Raw genomic sequence first — 14,355 nt, forward strand, 5'->3', positions numbered from 1 at the left:
TATTTAAAACATCAGCAAAATGTTTTTCATTAAAGAGGTTTAAAAGCAGAGAAAGGTTTACCTGAAATACAAGAAAATATAATCCTGGGATTCAGTAACCACAATTAACTTTCCATGGATTTTTACTTTTTTTTGTGTGTGTGTGTGTGTGTGCAATCAACTTTTAAGTGTATTCAGATGAGTTCAATTTAACTTTTGTCTTAAACACATCTTGAATTCTCCAGATTTTCTAGTTCCAGTTTTTTGCTTTAGTATCTTCAAACCATCTGTTGAAAAGAAGACGTAGAAGTTACTTCAAAAAGAATATTTGGGATCCTAAAATACAACTATTTCAAACAGTTTTCTTTAACAGTTATTCACTTAAACCATGTTAAGAAATGGCATCAAAAATGGTTATCACTTTTTATTCTTGAGTATATTTTCACATAATTTTAAGCAGCACACACCATCTTATTCTGTAATGATTCACCTTCCCATGGAGAATGAGGGATTACATATACATACCTACTGGGTGAGCAAAAGTAGGTTTACAGTTGTCATACGGAAACTACACAGAACTCTGTAGTTTTCGTATGACAACTGTAAACCTACTTTTGCCCCACCCAATATTTTAAATAAAATTTTCAGTGATACCCCTTTAAGATCACATTTTAAGGGTATCTGGAAAACTAATGAATGGAAAACCTCTTTACACATTCATTAAAATTCTTACATCTACCTAAAGACATTTTTGCTGATTTCATTTTCTATCTCCTCTTTGCAGTGCTGTTTTCAGGAAAAACCCCAACCCACTTCCAAAAGCACTGGGATAATACTGGGATTCAACAATGTTGCAATCAGTACAGAGAAGTTAATGGGGTTCCCAGATTTCTCATTAGCCCATTACACAAATTAGCTAATGGGCTAATTTCCCGTTAGCCCATTACACAAACCTACAACTCATCAAAAAAGAATGGATTGACTTTTTAGTGTTATATTACTTTTAAATTAATGTAGTACTTTTCTCAATTTGTAAGTTAATACTTTGTCAATTTCCAGTGGTATGACTAAGACACTAAAAATTTCACTTTTAAACTAATACATGTATGAGTGTTTTTGAAAGTGAAATGCTTTAAGTATTTTTAAAACTTCAAAAACTAGGAAAGGTGTAGGTGGCTTTTCTCATGGAAGCACAACATATTTTATGCCACAAGACTCATTTTGGTTCAGACCAACATCTTGTGCTTTGTAAATCAGAAAATAGGGTTTACATCAAGGAAACTCTTAACTAATATACAATTCCCTTAAAATATTCAAGGTAGTAATAATTAAATCAGTAATACTGATTTAATCTCACCATTCACTGAAGAAATAAATGTGAGTGTGCTAAAAGAAGAAATTTGCCAAATTAAGCTATCTTAACTGGGAAATTTGGTTACACTGGATCCTTCATCCAGATGAGGACACACCTGTTCTTGAAGGTTTATTATCCTTATGATTCCAGTTGTCTTTGAGTCAGCTAGTACAAAGTACACAGAGAGACCTTTGTTATTCATTTAAGGCCTAGTGTTGTCCAAGATACACTGATTATTTTTCCTTCAAAATACCTGAGCTATTTAGAGCCTTTCTTGGAAAGGTAGCCCAAGGCATGAAGCTTCCACCCTGTTACTGAGGTCAGACCAATGGTTCGCTTCAGGAGATTTTGTCATGGTGCTCCCACAGAGAGAGCAAACTGCTGATGGAAGCACTGCAATTCGGCCTTTTGTTGTCATCATTCCTCAGTAACTACAGGGAGCAAGCTTTCTGGAAAGGCTTTGTAGTCAAGATCCCTAAAAAGACAGCATGCAGGGAATTACCTGACATGGTGCTGTTTCCACGCTTCTCCTCCAGACTTTCCTGGTTTCTGAAGGCGCACCCAAAAGCAGCTCGTGGGCAGGCAGGGGGCCACGTTGGATGCTTCACATTCATGGACACTGCCTTTTTCATAGGCCACCTGCCAACTTTCAAAGTTAAAACTACATTATTTGTGAACAAACAGCTTTTATGACAATTGTTAGAAGGAAAATGATTATACTACCATACATAATAATCTGATTTAGTATATACTCTTTTCACTTACATTCTCTATATTTCCAGCAATTTCTCAACTTTTATGTTTTCAGCTCAAATTCTAGTAGTATTTGACTCTTCCTATTTATTTCCATCTTATAAAATACCTACCAAAGGAAACTTTTTTCCTTTTGAAATACTGAATGAAGAGTTTATCTTCTATTTTTTTCTGCTGTTAAGGATCTGTGTTTCTAGAGATGAGACCTCGGTTCTTATCATCTCTTCTGTTCATAATTTAGTGTTCAAACTTTTGAATTAAGGAAAGCTATTATCTGATGGTCCCTGATTATGACCTTATACTATCCTTTTAGAAGTCAGCTTCATTGGCTACTGGAAAAAATTGTTAGGTCATTTCTCCCTAGTATGTTTCTTAAAGTACAAATGGTTTACTTGATATAAAACCAAGGACACATTTTTCCTATTCACAATGAACCAGACAAGGCAGATTTTAAGATGATGACTATTATGAAAACTTACTTTGAGGCTGTTTGTTTAAATGAGAGTTCAAAGTACAACTCATTTTCTATTTTAATAGTTCTTCAAACTGAAATCTGGCCAGAGTTTACTTCAGTAAAAAACTTTACTCATTAAATATTTCAATTCACTATGAGTGGCTACAATCAAAGTGTGGTAAATAGTTTGAAAAAAATTAGCTATCTAAAACTTTATATCTTAGATACAGCTCTAAGAATGCATTCTTTAAACTTTGTCAAATATATTTTCTCACTAAACATTTATTTTTACCCACACACAAAAAAAGATACACATGAGTAACAGCAAATTGGAAACAAAACAACAAATGACTACAATTTCAAGTTCTAAAAAAAATAACTCCGCCCTGGTGGAGTAGCTCATTTGTTTAGAGTGTCATCCCAATATGTCAAGGTTGCAGGTTAGATCCCCAGGACACATACAAGAATGAATGGACGAAAAAAAGAAGAATGAATGGATGAATGCATAAAGTGGAACAACAAATCTCTCCCTAAAATATCAATAAAAAAAGTTTTTTTCTCTCATCCTCCTCAACTTCCAGCTCTAACAAAGTGATAGAAAAGCAGGGTGTGTGTCTTTATTCAATCACTTTGTATAACAATCTCCAAATGCTTTATATTTGCATACTCCTTTCACTTACAAGAACAATAAAATTTTTTTAAAAAGATGATTAAACAAGGTCATGGTCACTAAGTCTGCTTTAAAATTAATGAAACTGGCTACTTGCTTATTTTGTTACAATAATCAAAAAGTCTCCATCCTTTACCCTTTTAATTATAAATGTTAAATTGTAATTAGAACCAATCTATTACATTCATCATTTACAAAGAAAATCAGTCTCTCTACTTGATTTCCTAACAAGGTAATGAAGAACTTAATGCTCATGTGAAATACAGATTATTATTATTTTTATTTGTTGGAAAAAATGAACAAACTTCCCACCAAAGTGTCACAGACATTAGGTAATACAACAATGGAAATGTGTTCTCAGGTTTTGAAATCTATATATAATACCAACGTGCCAGGAAGCTGTTGATTTCATCTTTTTTTTTTAAATTTGCCATCCTTTTTTAAATTTTATTTATTTATTTTTAGAGGGGAAGGGAAGGAGAGAAGGAGAGAAATATCAGTGTATGGTTGCCTGTGCCGGAAACACACAATGTACTGCGTGTCCCCTGCCAGGAACTGGCCTGCAACCCAGGCATGTGCCCTGACTGGGCATTGAACTGCGATCCTCTGGTTCGCAGGCCCGCGTTCAATCCACTGAGCTACACCAGCCAGGGCTGATTTCATCTTTTTTAAAAAAATATTTATCTTTTAGAGGGGAAGGGAGGGAGAGAGGAAGAGAAACATCAATGTATGGTTGCTTCTCGTGCATCCCCTGCTGGGAATTGGCCCCTGCTGGGAACTGGCCTGCAACCCAGGCATGTGCCCTGACTGGGAACCGAACTGCGATCGTCTGGTTCGCAGGCCCCCGCTCAATCCACTGTGATTTCATCTTATTTACAAGTTTAATGTTCTTAAAAATCTCTTACCTCGAGGGAAAATCAATGTGATTAATTTATGGAATTTAATTACACAGTTCTGTTTCAACTAGTCCAAATTCAGTGTGCTTAGTATAAAACCACCCTTGAGAGACAGGATTAACCTTTTTTATATAGTACCATAGTAACTAGTCTAGTATTTAGAAAAACTGCCCATCCTGACATTAGCATGCCTTCCCTAGTTGTCTCTTCTGTAAATAGTCTGCAATAACCTTATTTATTGTAAATGTACACTTTGGTAGGTAAATATGACACTAATCAAAAAGTGTCTAAGATTAAGTATCTTAGACCTTTGTATAACAAATCAGAACATGAAAGGTAAAAGAATGTACATTATTTTCAAATATACAAACTATGTGCTAAATTTTTAAAAAATGTCCTTTAACTCAAAGCCCTTCTGTCCATGCTGCTGTCAGTGGCTAATGTGCTAGAAGATGGGTCCTCCACACTGAAGGCTGCTCCTACCCCTTTCTACAACAAAGCAACAAAAGCCATTAGTCAGTTGGCATATTCTGAACTTTAATTAAATGAACACTATTACTCAGAGATTGTAATTCAAGCAACAAATTACAAAAAAATTTTAAATAAAGCTTATATGTAAAAATGGCAACCCATTCCAGACAGTCAAGTCATACGTAGTATGAGATGCTTTCCAGGATTAGCCTAATCAACATTAATCTGATTAGCAAGGTGCCATAAAAATATGATGCTATCCAAATTGGTGTAAGAGTATGTTTCCAAAGTAAAACAAGTAGCTTTAGTGGTGGTGCTGAGGAGGTCACTGCCCATGAAAACAATAGCAACCGTGTATCAGGCAGTATGTACTGACCCGAGGTAGACACTATATATTGTCCCCGTTTCATAGAGGAGGAAACTGAGGCACAGAGAGGTGAAAGTGTCTTGGAAGAAAATCTCGTATTCAAATCCTGTAAGTGTAATTACTACGCAAAGGAGTCCAAAATAATTTCAGCACAAAAGGTTTTTAAAAATAGAATACTTCCTTAAATGAAGAACCAAATACTTGAACGCACCTACATTAGAGCTAAGTGCAAGGTAAACTGGACAATGGAAGGAAAACTAACGAGAGAAACACATTCTCCAATGAGTGTGATCTACCACTGTTATTTTGTAACCTAGTTTCTTTTTACACAATTTTATTTCTATTGTTTGAAACAACTGTTTATTTCAATTGTTTGAAATTATATTATTTTAGGTTAAGAGGGCATTTGAGGAAGAACCCTGACAAAATAATGCACTACAGGTAATAAGAATGAAGAAAAACCTGGAGACCACTTTTTGTCTTTTTCAAAGATTTTATTTATTTTTAGAGAGAGGGGAAGGGAGGGAGAGAAACATCAACGTGTGGCTGCCTCTCATGTGCCCCATATTGGGGACCTGGCCTGGAACCCAGGCATGTGTCCTGACTGGGAATTGAACCTGTGACCCTTTGGTTTGCAAGCCAGCACTCAATCCACTGAGCCACATCAGCCAGGGCAGGAGACTACTTTTGAAGGATGTTTAGTCAGGATACAAGTTTTATCTGTATTTACATATCTCAAGGGTGGCCAAGTACTAGAGAAGCAAATTTCCTTTCCTTTCTGGAGACTGCCAGCAATGGCATAAATTACATTGGTATGCACTTTGGCTCAACACAATGGAATTCCTAAAAATAAGAGTTGTGTATAAACAAAGGCATTGCCTTGTACGGTGGTTTATTCCAAGCAGGAGGCTAGAGAGCTAGTTAGAATGCCTTTAGAGATTGACCTCCCAACTTTGTAATTCTCTGAAAATCACAGCCTTCCTTTCCTTCCACAGTGCAGTCTTTTTTCCTCAGGTACCCATTTAAAACTTAAGTTCTAAAATTTCTATCTTTTCCTCACATAGCCTAAACATGTAAAAAAATGAGAAACTGGTTCAGTTTGAATATTATGAATTTGGAAAAAACATACTTCCTCTTCTAGGATGGCCAATTTTAAAATCAGAAGCATCAATAATTTATAAAATAATTCAATTACAATAAAAATTCTGATAGGACTTTTTGTTACTTGGCAAAATGATTTTAAGATTAATCTTAAAAATGGAGAGCAGGCAAGGTTTTTTTTCATTGCAGCACAATTTTGAAGACTCGTGTGTTTGTCCGTTTCATGATGGGTGATTTACAAGCACACCTTCCTTACAAGTTTTCACCATGCTGAGTGTTTAGCAGTTTTTGATGAAAAATGGCATGACCCCTGTGCATCATCATCCTTATTCACCCAATCTCACCCAATGAAAAAAGTCCTCGAAGGGAAATGTTTTGCCGGGGTGGAAGAGGTGAAATAAAAATGGCAGAAGTAATTTTTAGCACCAAAATCAATGAGTTCAAAACTATTTTGAGCAGTGGAAAAAATATCTTGATAGGTGTATTACATTAAATGGAGAGTGCTTTGAAGGTGATTGAAATTTAAACATGTAAGAATACATATACAGTTTTTTATCAATAAACTCTGTTTTAGGGGGGTATCCCCTCATTGTTGTAAACTTTATACATTACAAAGTATATGTTTACCATTTAAATATTTATTACAAAGTGGTTTTCCAAACAAATTGCAATAGTATAAAAAGTTACTTTATTTTTAAATAAAGTAATTAAAGTACTATTTACTTAAATGTTCCAATGAAATACTTTTGCAATGCAATTTTTTAAAAAGTCCAATTTCTTCTTGGTGTTTATTAGAAAATAAACCCAAGCCACAGAATGAAATGTAAATAATAAAACTTCATTCATTGGAACCAAGGGAAGGACTCATGAATGGTAGAATGTTTAGTGAGAAAGGCAATTTTGCTAACCTCCCTAGTCTTGTAACTTTTTTTAGCCTATCAAAATATTAAGAAGCAGTGTTTGGCACATAATCATATAAATGTTCCTATATTCATTCAAAGTATAAAGATGTTCATGTCTACTGCAATTACACTGTAAATAAGCAAACAACCCTTTTAAATATTTTATTTATTTATCTTTAGAGGGGAAGGGAAGGAGAGAGGGAGAGAAATATCAATGTATGGTTGCCTCTGCTGAGGACACACAATGTATCGTGTGTCCCCTGCCAGGGAGTGGCCTGCAACCCAGGCATGTGCCCTGACTGGGAATCGAACCGCGATCCTCTGGTTCGCAGGCCCGTGCTCAATCCACTGAGCTATACCAGCCAGGACGCAAACAACCCTTTTAAAGGGCAAGTCTTTCCTCTCTGAAGTAGCTAGTTTCCCGAAAAATTTTTAAATTTCCATTAAATTTTTGTTTTTACATGCTATAAAGCAGTAAAGTCCTAATTAATTCAGTTTTACTACCTCTGGGAATTCATATTTTAGACATTGCTTTGACAACATCAAAATAATAAGAATTCAATAAAAAAATCTTCCCCCTAAGAGGTAAGACTTTGTTTTCTGAGATTAGGTTAACCGGTTATGCTAATTTTCCAATACTTAAAACTTACATGTTTTTACCTCTTTTATACCAATCTACACTCATGGAATACAAAATAATTTTATTTTATCCAAACAAAATAGGAAATAAAAAATCAAAAGAAACCACATGGCATTGTTAAATTAAGATAAGTTATTCCATGATTATATGCTTTAGAATTATACCCTCCAACAGTACATGCTATGAAAAGTTGACTTTTCTAGATAAAAACAGCACGAATTTCTAAGTTACAGTGAAAATTGTTATCTTGAAGTCAGCCCTGGCTGTTGTGACTCAGTGAATTGAGAGGTGACCTGCAAACCAAAGGGTCACCAGTTTGATTCCCAGTAAGGGCACATGCCTGGGTTGCAGGCCAGGTCCCCAGTGGGGGTGTTAGAGGCCACCACACATTGATGTTTCTTTCCCTCTTACCCTCTGTCTAAAAACAAATAAATAATATCTTTAAAAAAAAAAAGAAAGAAATCAGAGGCTTTTAAAATCTCAATGCCCTTCTGCAAATGCTACCTAACTTTTGTCAATATACTCAAACCAGTGACATTATATGAAGGTCATCAGTGCAAAAGAAATCAACAGAAACTATGACTATGTTCTATGACTTCAGAAAACTATGCTAGTTACTGTAATGTTCTAGCAGCACTTAAATAATACAGTGTAGACCTGGGCTAAAAGGACAATGACATGAGAAATACATATAATTATTAAGTAGACAAACAAATGAAACACCATATTAAATTTCACATTATCTTTAGGACTGCAGGAAAAGTTATTTTTTAATTGAAAATATATTTTAAACAAAAGAAAAACTGACTATACGAATAACCCCATATTGCCTGTATGGGAAGTTCAAAGAGAGATACAAGACAGTATTTTAGCTAGATTTGGAAAGAAAAAAGTTTACTCCTTTTTTCCCTCCAAATCTGGGTAAATAAACCAGATATCCCCAAAGTAACGAAGACTCATTTTCAAATAACTGCTTACAAGTTTTAGTTAAACAGTAATTGTTAATAGTGATTTTAGTGAATTCCTTATATATTTACATTTTATGTACATATTTAAACTTAGAAGGTAAAGAAACTATATAATAATAAAAATGAGAAAAAGAAATACAGTAACTTAGGTCCAATTCAGGAAACAAATACACAAAAGGAAGATTAAATTTAGGCAGGTAGTATAACCTCAATGACATTACTGCCAGGGCTTGCTTACTGTCCTGCTATCAGGGCCACCATATCAAGGAAACAATTACCACAGTCAAAATTAATCTTAAAAAACGCAGAACAGGCCAGAGGTTTTTTAAAAAGAAAAAAGATGAAGGAATTTGTGTTGTCTTGCAAATCTCAAAACATATTATTTATAAATAATTGTTATTCACTAAATAATATTAGAATAATTGGTTAAACTCTTGGGGAAAAACAGATTAGCTCAATCTCCCTTTAAACTATGTGGATTAAATATTTAAATGTAAAATGCAAAATCACAAATATTAGATAAAAATCTAAAATTTATATCTAAGCAAAACACATCAGAAAGTCAAAGGATACAGAAATTGGGGTGGTGGTGATGATATATATAATACATATAATAAAGACCAAAATGTTCTTGGTATCAGTATGAAAAATCAGTTTCTCTACAGAAAAATAAGCCAAGAATGAAACAATTTATAAAAGAAAAAATGACCAACAAATATGAAAAGAAGGTAATCTCAATAATTTAAAAATATGATTTACTCTATTTTACCTATGAGAATGACAGAAAACAAGCATGTGGTAAACATATGCATAATGAAAGTGTAACTGAAAAAGGTCAGCAACAGGGCATGGTGTGAAGAAATGACTATTGTAAACCCCAAATATGACACTATGCAGATATACAAAACTTATGTATCTAGAGCCTTGGACAGAGAGTTCAGTTGGTTACAGTGTCATCCTGATCTGTCAAGGTTGCGGGTTCAGTCTCTGGTCAGGGCACATACTAATAATGCATAAATCAAGCAATAAATACATAAATAAGTGGAACAACAAGTTGATGTTTCTTTTCAAAGTCAATAAATTAAAAAAATAAAAATAAAATGATGTACCTGTTGATACAGAAAAGAGCTTCATACACTAAGGAAAATAAAACATGTTACCTAATAACACATTCTCCCCACCCTTAAACACCAAAAACTTCTAAAAGATATTTATTAAAATGGTATTTCCTTTATGTTTTTCATTTTCTTTCAATGATTAATAATGTCAGTTTGTTTTATAATCTGCAACTACCTACCTGTAAGGCTGTGTTTAAACCTGCATCTTCTTTAAAATGTACATCACCCTGTGGCATGGATTCATTACTGGAGGGTGATAGTGAATTACTCCTGTCACTTCTGTCACTGTCTTGTACAGTAATAATCAAATTTGCAGCCAAAGCACTTCCAGGGGCTGATTCTGGAGTGGACATCTCCTGGACATCTTCAAGCTCTCTCTTGAGAGGTAGCACAAAAGAATGTCTTTTCTAATTAACACAATAAAAGCTTATCAACTTTTGTTCATAATTCACAGAAAATGTTTACTTATCCACAGAATATGGCAAAAAGTACACTGATGTCTTCTTCATTTAGCATAATCAAACAATGAGTTACTTCTCAATAAGCAACCTTCCAGGACCTAAACATTTTTATTCTAAAAACCATTTTCCCCTTAATATAAGCAATGCCACTGTTTAAACTATTTGTTGACAGAAAGTGAAGTGTTGTCATGGAAGGTTAGCAACAGGGGAGTGGGAGGAGGAGAAGTGGGGAGAAGGTACAGAAAATAGCAGACAGTAGGTAGAAAACAGATAGGGGGGAGGGCAAGAATAGTAGGGGAAATATAGAATCTAAAGAACTTGAGACGTGTTTATTAACAAAGGGGGGGAGAGGGGGGAGGAGGTGTGCAGGGTGGAGGGGAATGAAGGGGGGAATAGAACAACTGTAATGGTATAATCAATAAAATATATATATATATTTTTTTAAAAAAAGAAAGTGAAGTGTTGTTACAAACTGCTGCCTTCCTGAACTGATAGTGGAAATTAGCCTGGTTGTCTGCTGCAGATCACCTCTGGCCCTGGCCATGAGTTGCAATCACTGCCTGGAACGGTTCTACTGTTTTACAGTGAGGCAACAGGGTTTCAGAAATAAAGGTTTCTGAACAACACAGGGCTTCAGATTGGATTTTCATTCACTTAAAAATATTAGCTGTCAATTTTCCTCAAACTTCCCTCCTCTTCTATCTGCTGCTTTAAAGAAGTAAATAAAATAAAAAAAGTAAGGGCTGAGACTCTAGGATGATTACTACATTAAAAGTCTCAAAATTTGGCGGCTATCCGAAACCTTTTGGATAATGTCAGATTAATGTTTGATTAATGTTAAAATCAAAGCTTTGTTGTGATTAAATGAAACTGCTGATGACTTATGATATGAGGGGTGACTGTGAGTTTACAGTGAGCCTTGCCCAAGACTGTCGCCTTTGCTTCCAGTGAACACACTGCACTGTTGTTTCCCTTTCTCTTTCTCTGGGTTCTCAGGGCCAAGGGCATGCTGGCCTGCTGCTTCCATTGAAGTGGAAGAACACCCCACATCTCCTGACTACTGTGTGATATACTACAGCCTTCTTTTTTAAAATTTTTTAAAAATATTTTATTTATCTTTAGAGGGGAAGGGAAGGAGAGAAGGGGAGAAACATCAATGCATGGTTACCTCTCATGAGTCCCCTGCTGGGAACTGGCCTGCAACCCAGGCATGTGCCCTGACTGGGAATCGAACTGTGATCGTGTGGTTCGCAGGCCCGCGCTCAATCCACTGAGCTACACCAGCCAGGGCCTACTACAGCCTTCTCATCAGTAGTGAACACTCTCAGAACTCCTGACATACCACACACCAAATTTTGTTGAGTTGGCATAATGTCCAAATTTGCTCAGCCCACCCTAATCGTATTTTCCAGGTATTTCTCTCAATACCTGCCAAACTTAACCACCTGTCAGCCTCAAACTCCACATGTTCACACCCCTGAAGATTACTCATCTCTCAGAGAAATCCTTTAACATCTAGCTTAGATGCCCCTCTAAAAAACAACTCCCTGTCCCTCTCCACACGCATTTGGCACAGAAAACCCTCTTTCCTCCATACTCCTACAGCCTCTTCTGCCATGCTGTGTTTGGGATAAAAATGGCTGTCTGGGCCTACTGGCCCAGAGTAGAAGGGCTGAGTCTTATTCATCACTGATTTCCCAGAGCCAAGTTCAAATCAGCACCTCAAACAGCAATTCTTTGATAAATGCTTGCCAAATGAAAACAACAGTGATAAATAGCACAACAAAGTGGTTACAGCTGCAAACCACAGGTCCACCTTTGATGTTTCTGTGAAGGACAGATGACTACTCTCCTACTGGGGACATTTTCTTGGAAATGACAACTAGTTATAGTTACTACATGAGAGTGTATCATAACTACCTATGGAATCCAACAGAGGAGGGGGCCAATGGATCTAAAGAAAGTGGCGTACTTGTCAAAAGATTAGAAAAAATTAAAGACAAGTTAATTACTGAGTTTGATCTAAAGTTACCACAGGTCTCTGTTTTTTAAAAAGATATTAAGCTTTCTGAGGATACATCCAGCTTTCTGAAGTTAACATTCTCAGGAAACAACCCAACTTTATGTAAAACGAAGAATCTTGATTTTCAATATATAAATTATATTTCCAAAAACAAAACTCATGAGGATTAAACTCTTAATACTAATTGTCAGTGAAATTCCTTTTATATAAAGTTTTAGAAATATCAAGCAGGTTAAAAATCACTGACTCATGAAGTAAGTTACTTTACATAAGCTTCAGAGTATATCTAGGGAAGGGAAAAGGAAGAAGGAAAAATTTGCCAAGAAGACACCTGTCAAGCTCCCTGGATTCTACTTTGTAAAATCTGTCTTAGAAAGGCTCATCATCTTGCCTGGAGCAGAGAGGGGATGAGCCTAGCTCACTAAGAAAGCATATTATAGCATCTTACACAGAGTCGTCATTATTAAAAACTATAGACTTCTACAGAAAAGACAAATTTTCTAGTATCAAAGCAAATGAGATGTAAACAAGACAGTTCTTCAATGCTGACCCTTCTTCCCCCTTTCTTTGTACCTATGATGAGGCCATTCCAGAACTCACACTTGAAAAATATAATTCATAGGAAGTTATGTTGGGTTATTAAGGTAGTGGTCTCTCAACTATCTTTTGCAGATATGCTAAGCTAGAAGGTAAGAGACCTTTAAGTAGACCTGCAGCCTTAAGGGGCATTATGGCTTTAAGAAGCATAAAATGACTATTTAAAAAAAAACACCCAACTATGTAGTTCCTAACTACAATAAACACTAGAAGAAACTAAAACTATGCTTAGCAAGAAGAAAAATATATTTTATATTTGCATTACTTCTTTCAAAGACCTTTATTCCAAAACGATTTACTATTTAATCAATAATATTTTGAGATACTAATTTGATTATATAAAAACTCTAAAAATGATAAAAAATAGAATAATCTAGAAAAAATCTGTTTTCTTTCTCTCTGTCTCCCCTTTAGGGTAGGACTAGTTAAGAGCTTGGATCCTGGAAATAAGCAAACAAACTTGTTTCTGAAACTGACTCCCCATTAACTAACTGTGACCTTGGATGAGTTAGTTAGCATCTCCTAAATTCAAGTTTCTAAGTAACAAAATAGAGATACTGCAGTACTTACCTCACACAAGGCTGTGAGGGGCAAATGTAATAATGTGTTTGGCATTTGGCACATGGCTTGGCTGCTACTATGTGCTCTCTCACTTTGCCCTAGTGTCTGTTTTCTGAGGAAGGTACTATGAAAATCTTAAGTATCAAACTAATGGAGCAAAATTCAATACAGGACACATTTTCCCAATAGTATTTGACTCCAAAACCCAGGAATCAATAGAACTGGTGTCGGGAAGCATTGTCTTTGACTTCTTCATATGCAAGATGTGCACCTTGAGCCAGAAAACATCTGGGGCTCTTTCCATTTCAAACATTTCATAATTTTTGTTTATACAAGATTGGCCAACACATATATATTCTGCAATGTACTATACCGAAATATATTGCTCTAAGTAATCACAAACTTTCTAAGAAAACATCAAGCATATTAGTCTATAATCACAAATTTAGTTCATTAATTTTTTTTGAAATGTCTTAATTCAAATTTAATGAAGAAGAAAATTTCTTCAGAGAACCAGAAGGATGTTAGGAGTATTTAGACTATTCCTCTTGCCTCTGGTCAGTGACGACATCACATCCCTCAGGAAGAACCAGGGCAAAGACTGAATATAGACAAAAATCTAACAAACCATATATCCCAGGGCTTTGATAACAATCAAGTTTACACATGGGACACGTGCGGTGATCCAAAAGCTATGGGTCAATGCACATTCTATGAAAAATATGCCTAAAAAAATTAGGTGGAATCAATGTTTGTAGCTTATAAAGGAAAAAACACATTCTACCACCTTATCTTCTCATTACAAGTTGAATAATGTCCAATCAACATTCACTTACCCTACATTCTTACCATCCTATTTTCCATGTTAAACAGAATCTTACAGGGAAATTTCCCCTTCATTCCAGAAAAAAACAGTATAGTTTATTTTCACCTTATGCTAGATTATGTTTTTATGTGTTTTTTAAAGCCTTTAGGAACAATGTAGAATAAGTAAACCAATAGTAAACTAATAAACAGTAATAAACTAATACTAAACTGAT

General features: G+C 35.2%; 1 protein-coding gene and 1 non-coding gene across 2 annotated transcripts in view; both read right to left on the bottom strand.

Annotated features, from left to right (window-relative positions):
• Window positions 1–151: 151 nt before the first annotated feature.
• RNF149 (ring finger protein 149) overlaps window positions 152–14,355 on the bottom strand; it is a 46,738-nt gene continuing 32,534 nt past the window's right edge. The window contains 5 exon segments of the mRNA XM_037057273.1: window positions 152–266; window positions 1,836–1,979; window positions 9,849–10,050; window positions 13,944–13,967; window positions 13,969–14,041. Of these exon segments, the coding sequence (XP_036913168.1) occupies window positions 184–266; window positions 1,836–1,979; window positions 9,849–10,050; window positions 13,944–13,967; window positions 13,969–14,041 (526 nt within the window). The 3' untranslated portion in view covers window positions 152–183.
• Window positions 1,647–1,762, bottom strand: LOC118994658 (small nucleolar RNA SNORD89). Its single transcript, XR_005068115.1, has one exon. It is a non-coding gene; the product is annotated as a small nucleolar RNA SNORD89 (small nucleolar RNA).

Source organism: Sturnira hondurensis, unplaced genomic scaffold (genome assembly GCF_014824575.4).
Source record: "Sturnira hondurensis isolate 20B ecotype Veracruz unplaced genomic scaffold, ASM1482457v3 Scaffold0009664, whole genome shotgun sequence".
Taxonomy (NCBI): Eukaryota; Metazoa; Chordata; class Mammalia; order Chiroptera; family Phyllostomidae; genus Sturnira; species Sturnira hondurensis.